At 36.3% G+C, this 16,980-nt stretch overlaps 3 protein-coding genes across 4 annotated transcripts in view; 2 read left to right on the forward strand and 1 right to left on the reverse strand.

Moving 5' to 3' along the window:
• Nucleotides 1–2,003, reverse strand: part of LOC105054668 (kinesin-like protein KIN-UB) — a 37,048-nt gene extending 35,045 nt beyond the window's left edge. Inside the window, exon 1 of one of the 2 annotated variants that reach the window (XM_073246930.1) lies at nucleotides 1,503–2,003. In XM_073246930.1, coding sequence (XP_073103031.1) covers nucleotides 1,503–1,701 — 199 coding nt within the window. In that variant the 5' untranslated portion in view covers nucleotides 1,702–2,003. The remainder of the gene's footprint in view (nucleotides 1–1,502) is intronic. The other variant, XM_010936240.4, reaches the window with a different exon arrangement.
• Nucleotides 2,004–10,384: 8,381 nt separating this feature from the next.
• LOC140852833 (serine/threonine-protein phosphatase 7 long form homolog) lies at nucleotides 10,385–13,154 on the forward strand. Its single transcript, XM_073246393.1, has 3 exons — nucleotides 10,385–10,534; nucleotides 12,272–12,370; nucleotides 12,453–13,154. The coding sequence occupies exons 1-3, from the start codon at nucleotides 10,385–10,387 to the stop codon at nucleotides 13,152–13,154; spliced, it is 951 nt and encodes a 316-aa protein (XP_073102494.1).
• Nucleotides 13,155–13,203: 49 nt separating this feature from the next.
• On the forward strand, nucleotides 13,204–14,801 carry LOC140852924 (uncharacterized). The gene is made up of 4 exons (XM_073246856.1): nucleotides 13,204–13,322; nucleotides 13,395–13,488; nucleotides 13,584–14,015; nucleotides 14,120–14,801. The coding sequence occupies exons 1-4, from the start codon at nucleotides 13,222–13,224 to the stop codon at nucleotides 14,690–14,692; spliced, it is 1,200 nt and encodes a 399-aa protein (XP_073102957.1). The 5' UTR covers nucleotides 13,204–13,221; the 3' UTR covers nucleotides 14,693–14,801.
• Nucleotides 14,802–16,980: the final 2,179 nt, after the last annotated feature.

The following is a 16,980-nucleotide window of genomic DNA, read 5'->3' on the forward strand; positions in this document are numbered from 1 at the left end:
GATGCAAAATGTTGTTTAGCCCTAATGGTTCGAGAATGGGTTCAACACTATAATTCAGTGACTTCAAAGAAGTAAGATCTCTATTGATGAATAAGCAGACCCTTTAGCACTAAACTACAGCAATTTGGGTTGGGTTGAAATTTTTTTGAGCAAACATATGCTAGACTGAGCTTGGAGCTACAGATTGGCAATGCAAAATGTTGTTTAGCCCTAATGGTTCAAGAATGGATTCAACACTATAATTTAGTGACTTCAAAGAAGTAAGATCCCTATTGATGATTAGGTTATAGCAACTCTTGTACCCATTTCACCCTCCTTTGGCTTCACCACGCAATTTTCCTCCCTAAGCATTTTTTCGTAGCTACAACACCAACAATTCTGAGAGAAACCTATGTGGTTTGAAGAAGAAAATTTGTGGATGTTGGTCCTTTTGACAAGGCAAGTTCATTAGTAAGCAATGAACCAAGATGGAGATGGTATTGAGTCATGAAAATTGTGCTCAATAACCAAAAAGCAGCATCTGTCATGCACCTAACTTTACAAAGTCATGATCCAGCTCCTGAATTTTTAAGTGCAGTTGGAGAAATATTGTGGAAGAAGAAAAAGTGAAACCTGGGAGTAGTAGCATTAGCATATAGAACTGCTGGATGATGAAGCTAGCAATGTGGGCTTGAAACAAAGTGAAATGCCTGGATATCTAACCGGAAGTGAAAAGACTAGCTAACATATTCAGTAGATACACACATGTCCAACCACTTGAAGTTCCAAATAGAATGCTAATATCTTACTTTCTGCATACCATTTTGTCACGTTTGCTGGAGATTCATTTTGTCTGATTTTTGGCCATAATTGTAATCCCTATTTGTGTTTATTTGATTCAGTCAAAGCTTGCCATTCATGATTCCAATTCATCAGTAATTCATGCTTTCCCCCACAGTCAAATTTATAAATTTTTACATGAAACATGGTACACTCCCAGCAGAATGCACATGCTTTAGCTGTTTGTAGTTTCTCCTTCTTATGACCAGTTCAATTTCACATTTTTAAAAACATCAGCAGATTTGTCATCTACCAGACAAGAGCTTGAACAACAGGCACCCGCCGAATGCTGCACGCAATCTTATTTTGGAATGCAAAATTCATAAGAATCTGGAAAGAGAGAACCTTTTTCCAGCAAACCTTTCCAAAATTTAGAAACAGGATGCAGAGCAGTCCATAATCCGAATGTCCATATCAACAGCATTGCACCAGAATAATTCCAACAAAAATAGAAATAAAGTCATCAGAGAAAAGTTAGAGAATCTCGAGCTTCCCAACCCGCAGACCAATTCACGGATTCAAGCCAAAAAAAAAAACACGGATCAAGCACAACGATGTTCCACAAACACGTCACAGAAGCCCAGAACAAAAGCGAAAGAGCCCATCGACGTGCGATCCACCACCAGATCTCACTCCAACGAGACATATTTAAGAAGGGAAAAAGGAAAGAAGGGGATGCAAACCTCCAGCGTCGCCTTTGTTGCCGGCGGGGGTGGAGGCGGGGTTGCCGGCGCCGCTGCGGCGGAGGCCGGAGGCGGTGGCAGGGGTGGCGGGGGGGCGGGACTTGGCGGATGCCTTGGGGGTGGAGTACACGGCGGAATGCTGCCGATCGAGCTTGGCCGAGAGCTTCGGACCCCCATTCCTGTAGCTCCCCGACGCCATTGCCGGAGACGAAGAGATCGAAGGAATCGAGAGAGAGAGAACGGGGCGGTGGGAATAAATGGAGCGCACGAGACGAAATGGAGAGCGATGGGAGGGTGGGCTTCGAAGACACGATAGGAGGAGAAGGCTAGAGAGGGAAGGGGTTAGAGAGGGAAAGGAAGGAGGGGGGGCCCGGGGGTAGCATCTGCCGGTCCTTGGAGAGTGTTGGTGAGGAGGCGGTCGCCGTCGGAGCGGCCCCGCCTTTGCCAGTATTGTTAGGTGTTATCTTTGCTTTTGGGGAGTTCGCCACGCTTTTACCCATCTCGTTTGGGTGGTTTTTATTTTCCAACCCGCCCTCCCGAGGGAAGACATTCAAATGACCCATCTTTTTCTTTCTGGGCTTTAGAAAGGAATTGTGGGTAGATGGAGTAAACAACAAGGATAGTTTTTTCAAATATCTCTGACTATTTAAATTGCAATAAAAGCTGGATTTGATCCTAGATCATTTGGTACGCATGCCACTTTACCAGCTTCATAAGCTGAAATTTTAGCTTTGTTTAGAAAATATTGTTGCTGTACCTTTTTTTTAATATATTAACTATCATAATTACATCAAAAGATAATGGAAAATTATTGCATGATTTTCTTTTAGGCATTTGGGGTAGTGCAACCAAAAATTGTACCTATGAGAGGACTTTGCCATCTAGAAATCTGGCTCTTGAATACCATTTTAAGGTTTTATGTCAAATATATGTATTTAGTTATTTATTTAGATCATCATCGGATATTTTAACTTCTTTCGTTGCCTAGAATGATTGATGTTTATGATAAAAAAGTGTTTTGGACATATGTAACTACAAATTTGTGAACATCCATGACAAGTAGGACGTAGAGGATTTTAAATGAAAATGCGTCTATCCTGATATTCTTGGCATTTCTTGAAAATTTTCGCATGGATCATGCAAGCTCACGAGGAAAAAGATGACTATAATAACTTCATTCATGCAAGAGATGCATATGGTCCGAATAATTTTAAGGATCAACTCAAAGTCAGCCCAATATCAACTATTATATAATTTTTGGCATAAAAAATAAATCAATCGGCACCAAAATCATAGCAAAACAAACAAATCAAGAACATATAAATTTTTGACTCATCCAAAAAAATAAAAATAACTTTAGCATGATAATTAATTGGTTTCATTCAAGAAATCCACTAAGGATAAGCTATGAGCAAACATGTATTGACCACTAATCATTCAATAATATCATATGACAACAATGTCTAAAAAAAGAATGGTAAATTTTTAATGGAACATTTCGCGACAACAAGCCCTACACTGAATTCAGTAAAAAGGAAAGTTCATATGAATTATTGGTCCATGACATAATCAACCATGACATTCTATATTATGTAATACATATAATAAACTTTACAATTCTAACTGCTTCATTTTGAGTGGAAGTGGATTGTACAAATCCTTCACCTAGAATTAAACTAATCTAATTGAATGTTCAATATGAGAAGCAAACTAGTCTATGATAAGACCCAAACAACCAATCCAACAAGGCTGATTGATTTGATTCTTTTGTTGACATAAAATCATGTGCACTCCTAATTCAAGATAGCCATGTTCTACTTATTGAGAGATTAAGCTTGGCATCTAGTCAAATCAATCTCTCTTATCAACAAATATAAGTTGACTTCAACTAACTCTTTTTTTCTTTTTGGAGGAGCAGGGGAGGGCAGGAAGTCCTTTAGGATAAGGGGATGGGGGACAAGTAATTAGTAGCTTAATATTCTAAAATACAAGGACTCACGATATTGAATAATTTTCCCTCGTTGATAAGCCATTATGTAATAAAAACCAACCTAAGCCAGTTTGATCATTGTACTAAGCCTCTTCATGAAACTTGATGATAATATCCTAACAAACACCATATTTTGTGTTGACTTACCCTATTAAACTAAATGTTACCAATTAATTCAAACCATTCGACTTGCTTAATTCCGATCAAGGACTCCCATCTATCACTAATGTTTATATATGACCACACAAAAAGGTGCCTATCATTATTCTTGGTCTCTAGTTTGAAGGAATATAATATCCCAAAAAAAGGAGTCTGATGTTTCTTCATTCACTTTCTTTACTCGATAAAAGAGAAGCTATCAAAAAGAAAAATGATTTCTTTGATGGGTCAGCTCAGTCTTGCTCTCTTCACATGTTCTAGTTCGATGCCACAAGCATCCCCCTCTACTATACATATCCTTATTGTTTCAAAATGAAAAGGCACAATCATCAACATGTCCATTTCAGTCATTACATCTTCTTTTTGCCGAGATCCTAATCATTTTTCATTTATTAGATCAATGTGCTCCTCGATAAAGAAAAGAATTACCATCTAGCTAATGCCTTCTTTCTTATTCAAATAAACAAAATAATAAATAAATAAATAAAACCATTCATTGCAAGTCCTTCACCATTCCATGTTGCCATGCTCTATCTTACTTATCGTTATCGCTAATGTCATATGTTTCATATTATTAGTTAAATAAATCTCATCATCTGCTTATTTAATCCAATTAGACATGTTACAAGTTGAAGGTAGTTATTCAATGCCACATTCAAGTTTAAAGTAGCAACCATGCATAAGAAAGGCAAACCAGCCTTTATGGTAATAACCCCATATAATATCATGGATTAGATTATTTTTTGAACATGAAAAGTTTTTTTTTTTTTGGCAGTATATGGTAATATAAGGTGTTAAATGAAAAAAACTAAAATTAAATTAAGGTTATGCATATGAGATTATTGAAAATCGAGCATGTAATTATCCCATGTCTCCCTTTAAAGTTATGTCCCTTCTTTTTAATTTTCATGCCAAAAATCAAAGCTAGATGATCGCAAATTTTTTCTCTCTTTACCCAAAAAAAAAAGAAAATACTTAATTTTTCCATTTCCATCCAGAATAATGGGCATGCACACTTGTGGATGATCTTTTTTTCACGATAATAAAGATTGTATTTTAAAGGAGTCTAATTGCATGTATATATTATTTCATTACTACTATTGTTATCTAAGCGTTTGATACGACTCTTTCATGAGAATCATCCAATTGTATATCAGTATTATCATGCTTAGGTCCATATTAAGGGCACAAAAAAAAGAAAAAAAAAAAAAAGTACTGTGTACTAGTGCTAGGCACGAATGCAACATACATGAAGAAAAAAACTTAGTGATAAAAAGATGTGAGAGAAAGCATTCATAACCATGATCCTGGTTGATTGATCTATTTTTACTTTTAGTTGATGCACTCGTATTTTCTCTCATGCAAAAACTTGCTATTTGAGACTATTTTTTTTTATATATTAGAAAAGCTAGTATCATAAAGCATCTCATAGGGCAAATAGCAATGCATACAAAAAAAAGGTTAATGGTCATGGATGAAGGGTCCAGTAATCTGCATTATAATATATAGAAAACATAAATTGATTGACAAAAATGCTAGTGGCTTCACTCAATCACATGGTAAGCTTTTTGTATCCATGCTTGGCACGGCAAGTGGTTGTTTGACACCTTCACGAGCCACACCACCCTCTCATGAATCGCAATAATCCTTTTATGCCTCATAGAGGCGAGGAATTATTGATATAACTAAGCTCAGCTCAATATCACAACTCATCCATAAATATCCCTGCAATGCCCTTCTACATTATTTTTGTTGAGCCTGCAATAGAAACAACTTTACTAGGTTTTGTTTTTGATGTTCCAATTATCCTCGCTTAGTAGTTTACTTACAAAATGGTTAGTAGGCAATAAACTACACAATGGAGGGTGGCTCTACTACCCTAACCCCAAAAATTATAGCGGAGCTAGAATTCTATTTGGAATTCGATCTCAGGATACATAGGATTCATTTGGTTTAAGGCTAGAATAAGCATCAAAATGGACTGAAATAAGAATAGAAATGGACTGACATATTTAGTTGGTGATCGAAATCACAGTAGAATCGGAATCGAATTTAAATATTATGGAAGAGTAATGAATGAATTTTGGGGGAGCAGGCTTTCCTGTTTCCTTTTTGAAATGAAATGAGAATAGCACTCTCCGTGGAGACCGAACATGCCTTTAGTTAGTTTGCACCCAGTATTGAAGCCTAGAATATATATGTTTTAACCTTTTTTGGTCCATAATCTAAGCCATTTTTCTGGATCTTGTGTATCTAAAATGCCCCCCACTGCAATCTCATGATTTAAACTTCTATTGCTCTCGTTAATTTTTATGCGATTAATTGGCCTTTGATTGGTAATGAGTTATGCTTCAAAACTTCTATTGTCCATTTTATATGTATAAAATGTCCCCCTGTTCTTAGATATTGTGGTCTAAACTTTCCTTTCAAAATAAATCCGAGCAAAATGCATCCTCCTGAGCCTCCCAATTTTCTAGCCTCATGCACACAAACCTCTCATGTAGCTGGATTGCCCCAATAACAAATATTTTATTTTATTTTTTCTGTGCTCCATAATATTGGTAACTCAAATATAAGCGTGGATACCTTCCTTCCCTATGTCTGTACCCTCTAGCTTGATCTGAATGATTTATATCCCATCACTCTATAAACCAAACTTGGATGTCCATTTGAGATGTGTTGAAAGGAAATATATGCAAAATAATTCTGATGGTTCGTAGTTTTGGTCAAAGAAAAGTTGGGAAGTGGGTAACTTAATTTCACACTTTTCTCCTCACTCCTTGAATGCTCGACTGCTAAGCTTGATGAGTTTTCAGATGTACCAAGTTTCAATCACACGACTAAATCTTTTATATTTTACTTTGCTTTCTAACATTCCTTACTTTTCTTGTTCACTTTTCATACTTGATGCTATCACGGTAAACTTGTTGATTATAAGATAATAATAATTAATTGATCTTTCTTTTTTAAAATTTTGAACATATTATTTTATTTTGAAGAAATAATGGTTATCAGAAAATCAATGCTCTATATATACTTGCAAAGGTGGTACCATCCCTATTATATACAAAAAAAAAAAAAAAATTATTGCATGTACTATATGTACAATCACATTGGATCATGCTACAATCATTGAGGTGTATTGTGATGGGTCTATCACTGAGATGAGTGTGGGATGAATGAAATCTCGAATAATACATCTCATAATTGGTGGCGTGCACTAATATGATCATGCATAGAGTATATGTAATAATTTTTTGTCATATGCATGTCATTGACAACATTTATACAAGCATAAAAAATATTCCCTCTCTTTACCATTGAAAATATATCTATTAAAAATATTATTTATAACTTTTTAATAATAATAAATAAATAATATAACAAAGGAGGGCAGTTTTTTTATCTATTTATTTCACTGTACTGGTCTGGCACATGGAACACAAGAAAGTCAGTAAACATAATAATTATGATTTTATGTTTTAGATGATATAATTATTTGAACATGTAAGAGAAGACAAAGATTATTTAAGGTATCTCTCCACGAGAAATCAAATAAAATAAAAATTGTCATATTTAACTTTTCCACATAGAGTTAGATTTTTCCCACTTTTCAATACCCAAATTTGTGCTCCTCTTGCAGACCTGTCAATTATGTTGAGAAAGATACTGTTCATAAGCTTCAGATTTTTTTTTTCCCTTATTTTGTAGCTATCTTGAGAATCTCTTGTTCGGCCTGCCCTCCTCATGTGATTTTTACCAAAAATTAAAAAAAAAAATCTTAATTGCAACAAATATTTAGAAGTTTCATTATGTATACTGATGCCTCTAGTTTACTGATGTATAAGTATTATTCGGCCATAAAATCTGACATTATCTGTTGTATTATACTTCACACAGCTCTCAAAGCACTCCAAACTCTCTTATTCATCAAATTGCACAGATCTCAAAGTGATATTTGCATGATTCATCAGTGGATGCATCAGAAGAAAAGTGAACCATTTATCTGTGCAAAGGATACAACCCTTGTCCAGAGCTAAAGCCATGATGCAAACCCCATGTTTAAAAGAAACATATATTAAGAAAGAAAATTCACGTGCTCGGTTATACGAACCAAAGAAAAAAGAAACATATACTTCCACCGCCGAGTTCTTTTCCCAAATAATACGAAAAAAAAACTTTTTTACCAAAATATATCAAAACGAAACTTATTTACCAAACTAATGCAAAAGGGAAAAACGCCATTTTGAATGGCGTTTTTTCCCCTTCCACGTCAGCCCCTATTTCCACGCTGGCATCGCCCGAAGGAAAAAAAAAAAAAACATCAAAAAACGCCATACCAAATGGCGTCTTTAAAAACGCCATTTTGAATGGCGTTTTTAAAAACGCCATTCAAAATGGCGTTTTTCAATTTTCCCACCGGAAAAAATCGTGGGAAAATAGAAAATTTTGTTTTTTAAACTTTGGAATTAGTAAATAAATTAAAAAATTAATTTGGATTGAAATTTAAAATATAAAGATTTTAATTTGTAATTAATTTAAAAAAGCATAAGAAAAAAAAAATTATTATAGAAAATAAAAAAAAGAGAAAGAAATATGAAAGAAATAAAAATTTGAAATTTAATTGAAAAACATCATTCGAAATATTTATCTTAAAAAATTTTTTAAAAAAAATTTGAAGTAATCAAAGAAAAAGAATTTTAATTAAAAATTAAAAAAAAAATAAATTTTAAAGATTAATTGAAATAAAAATATTATTTCAAATTACTTTCCGAAATTAGAAATTAATTTTTTTAAAAAAATTAAAAAAATTTGTAAAAATAGGGTTAAAAAATTTTATAAAAACATAAAGAATTGAAAAAAATAGAAATTATAATTGTAATTGAAGAACAAAGTTTATATTTTTAATTTTAAGAAATAAGAATTATAATTATAAATAAAATTAAAAATTATATTTTAAATAACTAAATTAATTTAAATATAAAACGCCATTTTGAATGGAAAATTAGAAAATTTTGTTTTTTAAAATTTGAAATTAGTAAATAAATTAAAATTTTAATTTTGATTGAAATTTAAAATATAAAGATTTGAATTTGTAATTCATTAGAAAAATTAATTTAGATTTTTTATTTCAAATTTTTTTTAAAAGATGTCAAAAAAAATCTTAAGAAATAAAAAAAAAATTATCATAGAAAATAAAAAAAGGAGAGAAAGAAATATGAAAAAAATAAAAATATTATTTCAAATTACTTTCGGAAATTAAAATTAATTTATTTTAAAAAGATTCAAAAAATTTTTAAAAAGAGGGTTAAAAATTTTTATAAAAACATAAAGAATTGAAAGAAATAGAAATTATAATTGAAATTGAAGAACAAAGTTTATAATTTTTAATTTTAAAAAATAAGAAATATAATTGTAAATAAAATTAAAAATTTTATTTTAAATAACTAAATAAATTTAAATATAAATTTTTAAAGTATTTTTTAAATAAAAGAAAAAAAATACTAATAGAATATAAAAAAGATAAAAATGGAAAAAAATTAAAATTAAAATTTAAAAATATAGAAATTATAAAGTAGATTAGAAAAAATATATCATAAAATAATAAAATTAAATTGAATTAATTACAATTTTTTTGTTAGGGTATTTTATAAATGTGACTTAAAAAAAGTAAATTTGAAATAAATTTTGATAAAAAAATACATTAAAAAGTTAAAAAATTATGAAAAGTTAAAAAAGTTGAAAAGTGAAAATTTTTAAAAAGTCAACAAAAATAACAATTATAAATTTATAACCAAAAAAAAAATTAATGTTTAATTGAAATAAAAATATTTTTTAAATATATTTTATAAGAATAAAATTAATTTAATTAAAATAATTTTCAAATAAAATTTAAAAATGACCTAAAAAAATTTCATAAAAAGATAAAGAATTGAAAAAAATAAAAATTTTTAAATAATCAAAGAACAAGCATTATAATTCAAAATTTAAAAGAAATAAAATTTTAAATATTAATTGAAATAAATATATTATTTCAAATTACTTTCGGAAATTTAAAAGTAAATTTATTAAAAAGATTCAAAATTTTTTTAAAAATAGGGTTAAAAAATTTTATAAAAATATAAAGAATTGAAAAAAAATAGAAATTATAATTGTAATTGAAGAACAAAGTTTATAATTTTTAATTTTAATAAATAAGAATTATAATTGTAAATAAAATTAAAAATTATATTTTAAATAACAAAATTAATTTAAATATAAATTTTTAAAAATTATTTTAAATAAAAGAAAAAGAAATACTAGTAGAATATAAAAAAGATAAAAATAAAAAAAAATTAAAATTAAAATTTAAAAATATAAAAATTATAAATTAGATTAGAAAAAATATATCATAAAAGAATAAAATAAAATTAAATTAATTACATTTTCTTTGTTAGGATATTTTATCAATGTGACTTAAAAAAATAAGAAATAAAAATTAAAATTGTAATTGAAATTAAAAATAATATTTTAATTAATAAATTAAATTAAACATTATTATTTAAAAAAATAATTTAAATGAAGAAAAAAAAATGGGTGGAAAAATTAAATTTTAATTTGAATTAAAATTTGATAAAAAAAAAATACAGTGTAAAGTTAAAAATTGAGAAAAAATATGGAATAAGATATTTATAAAAAAATATTTTTTTAATTAAAAGAAATAAAAAAAAAAGGGGGGAAAACGCCATAGAGAATGGCGTTTTCCCCTCCCAGATCCCTTTTCCCCTCTCCTTCTTCCTTCTCCCTTCTCCTTCTCCTCTTCTCCCTTCTCCCTTCTCCCTTCTTGATCTTCTCCGGCGTCTCTCCGACGGCACGGCGGCACGGCGGCGAGGTCTCGGCGGCGGTGAGTTCTTCCTGCCTCTCTCTCCATCTTCCTCTTTCTCTCTCCCTCTTCCCCTCTCTCTCTTTCTCTCATCCTGGTGGCGGGGCCCGCGTCCCGGCGGCGGGCCGCGCGTCCCGGCGGCGGGCCGCGCGTCCCGGCGGCGGGCCGCGCGTCCCGGCGGTGGCTCCCGGCCCCCTCTCCTCTCTCTCTTCCTCTCTCTCTCTCTCTTCCTCTCTCTCTCCCTTCTCCGTGGCCGCCGGCCACAGACTGGCGGCGGCGGGCCGCGCGTCCCGGCGGCGGGCCGCGCGCCCCGGCTGTGGGTCCCGCGTCCCGGCGGTGGCCCCGGCCCCCTCCTCTCTCTCTTCCTCTCTTCCTCTCTCTCTCTCCCTTCTCCTTGGCCGCCGGCCACAGACGGCCGGCGGCGGGCCGCGCGTCCCGGCGGCGGGCCGCGCGTCCCGGCGGCGGGTCCCGCGTCCCGGGGGCGGGTCCCGCGTCCCGGCGGTGGCCCCCGGCCCCCTCCTCTCTCTCTTCCTCTCTCTCTCTCTTCCTCTCTCTCTCTCCCTTCTCCTTGGCCGCCGGCCACAGACGGCCGGCGGCGGGCCGCGCGTCCCGGCGGCGGGTCCCGCGTCCTGGCGGCGGGTCCCGCGTCCCGGCGGTGGCCCCCGGCCCCCTTCTCTCTCTCTCTCTCTCTTCCTCTCTCTCTCCCTTCTCCTTGGCCGCCGCCCACAGTCGGCCGGCGGCGGGCCGCGCGTCCCGGCTGCGGGCCGCGCGTCCCGGCGGCGGGCCGCGCGTCTCGGCGGTGGCCCCCGGCCCCCTCCTCTCTCTCTCTTCCTCTCTCCCTCTCTTCTCCTTGGCCGCCGGCCGTCTGGGCCGCGCGTCCCGGCGGTGGCCCCCGGCTCCCTCCTCTCTCTCTTCTTCTCTCTCTCCCTTCTCCGTGGCCGCCGGCCACATACCGCCGGCGGGCCGCGCGCCCCGGCGGCGGGTCCCGCGTCCCGGCGGTGGTCCCCGGCCCCCTCCTCTCTCTTCCTCTCTCTCTCTTCCTCTCTCTCTCTCCCTTCTTCTTGGCCGCCGGCCACAGACTCCCGGCGGCGGGCCCCGCGTCCCGGCGGCGGGTCCCGCGTCCCGCGTCCCGGCGGTGGCCCCCGGCCCCCTCCTTTCTCTCTCTCTCTTCCTCTCTCTCTCCCTTCTCCTTGGCCGCCGGCCACAGACGGCCGGCGGCGGGCCCCGCATCCCGGCGGCGGGCCCCGCGTCCCGGCGGTGGCCTCCGGCCCCCTCCTCTCTCTCTCTCCCTTCTCCTTGGCCGCCGGCCACAGACGGCCGGCGGCGGGCCGCTCGTCCCGGCGGCGGGTCCCGCATCCTGGCGACCGGTCCCGCGTCCCGGCGGTGGCCCCCGGTCCCCTTCTCTCTCTCTTCCTCTCTCTCTCCCTTCTCCTTGGCCGCCGCCCACAGTCGGCCGGCGGTGGACCGAGGCCCCCTCCTCTCTCTCTTCCTCTCTCTCTCCCTTCTCCTTGGCCGCCGGCCACAGACGGTCGGCGGCGGGCCATTCTTCCCGGCGGCGAGCCACGCATCCCGATGGTGGGCCCGGCCCCAGCCCCGGTGGCCAGGGCGGGATTGTATTTGAATTTTCGTGTTTAATATGTTGGGATGAACTGAATTTTGTGTTTAAGTTGTATTGTGTGATAATATTGTATTTAAAAAAAAATTAAAATATATTATCTATTTTTTTTAATACATCTGTGATAATATTGCTTGAGACAGCGTATTATGGCTTACGATCCACGATATCCCGGTCCCCGAGACAGCAGCATTCTTACATTGCAGGAGCACCATCGATCACAGACTATTTTAGATGGCGGCGTAAGCATTACAATCTTATTTACTTTTTAAATTTTTATTTTAAAAATCATGTACGATATCTAATTAGTATATTTTCTTGCAGGAGTCCAGACATCTTCGTCTACGACGATCCGATGCAGATTTCTGGAGGACAGAGGATATCCCAGATAGAGTGTTAGATTATTTACGATATCTGGGATTTTATGGAGTATATCGGATCGGTCGTATACAGATGGATGTTGGTCTTATTACTGCTATGCTTGAGAGATGGCGTCCAGAGACACACACATTTCATCTTCCATTTGGTGAGGCGACCATCAGTTTACAGGATGTCAGCATCCTTACTGGACTACCAGTTGATGGAGATCCAGTTACCGGAGTTGATCCCACACTTTCCATTCCGGAGTGGCAGGCTTTGTGCTTGCGGTTGTTAGGGTTTGAGCCCGACGCACATTTTTTTGATCATTCACGACTCAGGATTGAGTGTTTAGATGATCGTTATCGTCATTTTCATATTGCGGATGATGCACCAGAGGAGATGGTGCAGCAGTATGTTAGGGGTCAGGTGCTGCGATTGTTAGGTGGTGTCTTGTTACCTGATACTTCATCGAATAAGATGAAGTTGATGTTTTTGCCATTATTAGAGGATTTAGATTTCGCTCGTCGACTCAGTTGGGGCAGTGCAGTACTAGCTTGTCTATACCGAGCTATGTGTCGGGGTTCCTATGCTGATCAGAGCGAGATTGGCGGTTATCTTGTATTATTACATGTACGTGAATTAAAATTTTTAATTTTTAATATTTAATTATATTTTACATTCGATATATCATTTATTTAATTTTTAAATTTTGCAGATTTGGGTATGGGAGCGTATGCCGACTATCAGTCCATTACGACGACAGTTGCTTGAGATGCCATCAGAGCAGCAGGATCCTGATGTTCCATTCAGACTAGACGGACCATTAGGATACAGGTATCGAAATATTTTTTTTTATTTAAATTTTATTATTTTAAATTTATTTAATATTAGTACACTGTGAAACAGATGGAACGTTGCATTCAACGTTCATCACGTATCGACAAGAGTGGCACGGGTTTATAGATGCCAGTTGGATACATTAGTTGATACATCTAGACGGGTAAATTTTGAATTTTTTACAAATATCAATTTACAGTATTCATAATCTATTATAATTTTATATTAATTTTTTTTATTTTAATTATATTATATCAGTTTTTGTGGAAGCCATATACAGATGGGATATTGGCTATACTGCCGCAGATGTGTACAGTTGGACACGACATATGGACTGCTAGGGTGCCACTTATTTGTTTTGATGTGGTAGAGTGGCATCTTCCCGATCGTGTCCTGCGGCAGTTTGGTCAGACTCAGGACATTCCAGAGCAGTTTGATACCAGCCAGGGACTTCATCGTATTGATCGACGAGGGAGAGCTCGTATCGACTGGCGTATCAGACATGCACAGTACATCGATATTTGGGATGCACGTCGAGATCACATTGTTCATGGTGATCCTATTTTGAGAGGCCGTTCATATACTGATGACTACATGGCTTGGTTTTTTAGCATTACGGTGCGAGTCATTGGACAGTCTCAGTATGCAGTTTCTGGATACGAGGGCGAGAGTTCTACTGTACGTCTTTTGGTAAGATTACGAAAATTATTTCATGTTATTTGTGTTATATTTTTGTTTTATATTGTACACTATACTGATTGTTTTATACTAACAGTTCTATTTTTATTTTATAGACTGATTCTGTGTCGGATCTTGTGTTGGACACTCGTCGTGCTTTATCTACGACTGATGAGGACGAGCGGATTCAGATACTGCGGGAGATGGAGAGAACAGGTTCCGGAGCATTGGAGGCGATTGGTGTTGATCCACATACCTGTGCGCCTTGGTATGGAGCAGTTCGGGCGCCAGATATGAGTTATACGCCGTCACCATATGCTTCACATATGCCATCACCGCATATTCCGCATATGTCATCATTCGATGCTGCACAGATGCCACCGCCTTTTCATCCACAGATGGCAGCGTCTTCTTCGTCCTACATCCCCCAGATGCCATCACCGGGTACCAGTTGGCCACATGAGTATGATATTTTTTTTTCAGGTCCATCCGTGTATCCAGATGAGAGAGTTGAACGGGTCTCTCAGTCCGTAGATGATCCGACAGCATCAGTTATTCCTGAGCAGCATGATCAGCAGATCTCCTCTACTGATATAGGAGAGGAGCCATCACAGCAGGAGCAGCCGGCGAGGACCTTCCTGAGAAGGTCCAAGCGACCACGGGCGCCGCGACGTCCTTGTGGGACTTAGTCTTTGTTGTATTTGTATTTAGTATTTTTACATTTTTGTTGTACTATTTTTTTTGATATATTTAACATTTTGATTCTATTGAATAATATTAAATATTGATTTTATTTTATATTATTTAATTTTAAATTATTGGATATTATGATTTGTGCATATGGATACACATACTCGAATGTGTCTCAGAACATTAGGAGAGAAAATGTTATGTCGGCGGGCCGTACTTCTCGGGGCCGAGCCCCGCATCTCGATGGCCACGGCGGGCCCCCGCGTCCCGACGGCGGTCCTCAGCCCCCGTCTCTCCCGGCGGTGGGCTCCGTCTCGATTGGTTGTGAGTCCAGAGCAGTTTGATACCAGTCAGGGACTTCATCGTATTGATCGACGAGGGAGAGTTCGTATCGACTGGCGTATCAGACATGCACAGTACATCGATATTTGGGATGCACGTCGAGATCACATTGTTCATGGTGATTCTATTTTGAGAGGCCGTTCATATACTGATGACTACATGACTTGATTTTTTAGCATTACGGTGCGAGTCATTGGACAGTCTCAGTATGCAGTTTCTGGATACGAGGGCGAGAGTTCTACTATACGTCTTTTGGTAAGATTATGAAAATTACTTCATGTTATTTGTGTTATATTTTTGTTTTATATTGTACACTATACTGATTGTTTTATACTAACTGTTCTATTTTTATTTTATAGACTTATTCTATGTCGGATCTCGTGTTGGACGCTCGTCGTGCTTTATCTACGACTGATGAGGACGAGCGGATTCAGATACTGCGGGAGATGGAGAGAACAGGTTTCAGAACATTGGTGGTGATTGGTGTTGATCCACATACCTGTGCGCTTTGGTATGGAGCAGTTCGGGCGCCAGATATGAGTTATACGCCGTCACCATATGCTTCACATATGCCATCACCGCATATGTCATCATTTGATGCTGCACAGATGCCACCGCCTTTTCATCTACAGATGGCAGCGTCTTCTTCTTCGTACATCCCCCAGATGCCATCCCCATATATCAAATGTTGCTCTTTGAATTGAATTTTAGAAAAAATAAGTCTATTTTTAAGTAAAGAAAAGGAATACGTAATAGAATGCTAAAAAGATAAAAATAAAAGAAAACTGAAATTATAATTTGAAATGATAAAATTTTTAAAATAAATTTTAAACAAAATATCATAAAAAAAATATTAAAATAATAATAAAATAGGAATTATAATTATAAATTTTAAAAAAAATTAATTTTAATTTAAATTAGAAAATATCATTTAAATTATTATTTTTATTATTTAATTAAATTTATTTATTAAAAAATTACAAATAGATAAGTAAAGATATTAAAAAAAATAAAAAATAAAAAAAGAGAAAACGCCATTCTCTCCCCTCCCCAAACCCATTTTTCCCCTCCTTCTCCCTTCTCCTTCTCCCTTCTCGATCTTCTCCTTCTTCCTTTACAAATTTAAGTAAAGGAAAAGAATACATAATATATCATAAAAATGAAAGAAAACTAATATTATATTTTTAAATTATAAAAATTACAAATTAAATTAAAAAATATATCATAAAAAAAGTAAATAAAAGATAAAAAATGGTAATAAAATAGAAATTATAATTTAAAACAAAAAATTATCTTTAATTTAAATTAAAAATTATCATTCAAATTACTATCCTCATTAAAAAAATTAATAAATTAAAACAAATAATTAAACAAATTATGAAAAAAAATTTAAAAAATTTAGAAAAAAGAAAAAGAATAAAAAAACACCGAAGGAAACGGCGTTTTCTCCTTTCTCCCCTTCTTCTCTCCTTCTCCCTCTTCTTCTTTCTCCCTCTTCTCCCTACTCCGGCGTCTCTCCGACAGCACGACGGTGAGCTGCCTCCTCTCTCCCTCTTCCTCTATTTATAAAATTTAAAAAATAAAAATTACCAGAAAAAAAGTCAAGGGATCGACTCACAGAGTGTCGCAGTCAAAAATTTTGCGTGCCGTTAAACTCTTTTAGCCATGAGTCGATTCATGGGGTCGACTAAAAAATATAAATCTACTTTTCTTACAATTTTTTATATTATGTATTTGTAATCTTTTAATAAATAAATTAAATTAAATAATGAAAATGATAATTTAAATGATAATTTTTAATTTAAATTAAAATTAAATTTCTTTAAAATTTATAATTATAATTCTTATTTTATTGTTATTTTTTTATTTTCCTATGATACTTTTTTTTATTTATTTTAAAATAGTTATCATTTGAAATTATAATTTCATTTCTCTTCCATTTTTT

Source organism: Elaeis guineensis, chromosome 12 (assembly GCF_000442705.2).
Source record: "Elaeis guineensis isolate ETL-2024a chromosome 12, EG11, whole genome shotgun sequence".
Classification (NCBI taxonomy): Eukaryota; Viridiplantae; Streptophyta; class Magnoliopsida; order Arecales; family Arecaceae; genus Elaeis; species Elaeis guineensis.

Bases quoted from the DNA above. Each gene is read 5' to 3' on its own strand.
- LOC140852833 (XM_073246393.1), top strand. From the start codon at position 10,385: ATGGCGTTTTCCCCTCCCAGATCCCTTTTCCCCTCTCCTTCTTCCTTC. The intron at 10,535-12,271 runs GTGAGTTCTTCC...TGCTTGAGACAG, and splicing joins GCGGCGAGGTCTCGGCGGCG to CGTATTATGGCTTACGATCC. The intron at 12,371-12,452 runs GTAAGCATTACA...ATTTTCTTGCAG, and splicing joins AGACTATTTTAGATGGCGGC to GAGTCCAGACATCTTCGTCT.
- LOC140852924 (XM_073246856.1), top strand. From the start codon at position 13,222: ATGCCGACTATCAGTCCATTACGACGACAGTTGCTTGAGATGCCATCA. The intron at 13,489-13,583 runs GTAAATTTTGAA...ATATTATATCAG, and splicing joins TAGTTGATACATCTAGACGG to TTTTTGTGGAAGCCATATAC. The intron at 14,016-14,119 runs GTAAGATTACGA...TTTATTTTATAG, and splicing joins GTTCTACTGTACGTCTTTTG to ACTGATTCTGTGTCGGATCT.